At 61.9% G+C, this 751-nt stretch overlaps 1 protein-coding gene across 1 annotated transcript in view; it reads left to right on the top strand.

Annotated features, from left to right (window-relative positions):
* MBD1 (methyl-CpG binding domain protein 1) overlaps positions 1 to 751 on the top strand; it is a gene marked incomplete at both ends in the record, with an annotated part of 9186 nt that overhangs the window by 8083 nt on the left and 352 nt on the right. Inside the window, 2 exons of the mRNA XM_008948630.1 lie at positions 360 to 450; positions 602 to 737. Coding sequence (XP_008946878.1) covers positions 360 to 450; positions 602 to 737 — 227 coding nt within the window. The remainder of the gene's footprint in view (positions 1 to 359; positions 451 to 601; positions 738 to 751) is intronic.

The raw sequence follows: 751 nt of genomic DNA on the forward strand, positions 1-751 counted from the left end.
CCCCCCCCTTTATTCCCGTTCCCTGCCCCCCCTCCCCCCCCTCAATCTCCTCCTGGAGCCCCAAACCTGCCCCAGATCCGAGCTGTGCCCTCCCCAGTGCCCACCCCGGGGGCTGATCCCAACTCCTGCTGCCCACACGACTTCTAAAGGGCCCAACTGAGACCCTTGGGTGGCCTCCCCAATTCCTTGAGGCCACGGAGGGGAGGTGCTGGACCCCCTGTAGCCCCCAGCTCTGGGTTTTGTGTCCTACCCTGGGGGTCCTGCAGCTCCGTTGGGGCGTGGGCAACCCCTTTGGGTGATTCCTGAGCTGGTAAAACTCTTTGTCTTGAATCATGTGGCACCTTTTCTGTCTTGCCCAGGCTTACAACGCCAAAACCAAGAGCTTTGAAGATCCTCCCAACCACGCTCGGAGCTCTGGCAACAAAGGGAAGGGGAAGGGGAAAGGGAAAGGTGAGGGTGTGCCCACGGGTGGGGAAGGATCTCCCTGGGAGGGGGTGGAGAGGAGGCAAAAAGGAGCAGAAAGGCCCTTGGGGGGTGTTTTTTTGGACTACAAGGGAGGAGAATTCGCTCTGTTGATGCCAGGGGGGTGCTCTGCCCCCAGGCAAAGGCAAAGGGAAGGTGCCAAGCAGCTGGGAGCAGAGCGAGCAGGAACCCCCCGAGCTGAAGCTGCCCAAGCTCCGCACCCTCGACGTCTTCTCAGGCTGTGGGGGGCTCTCCGAGGGCTTCCACCAGGCAGGTGAGAGGGGAGAGA

This window comes from Merops nubicus, unplaced genomic scaffold (genome assembly GCF_000691845.1).
Source record: "Merops nubicus isolate BGI_N331 unplaced genomic scaffold, ASM69184v1 scaffold15011, whole genome shotgun sequence".
NCBI classification, from domain to species: domain Eukaryota; kingdom Metazoa; phylum Chordata; class Aves; order Coraciiformes; family Meropidae; genus Merops; species Merops nubicus.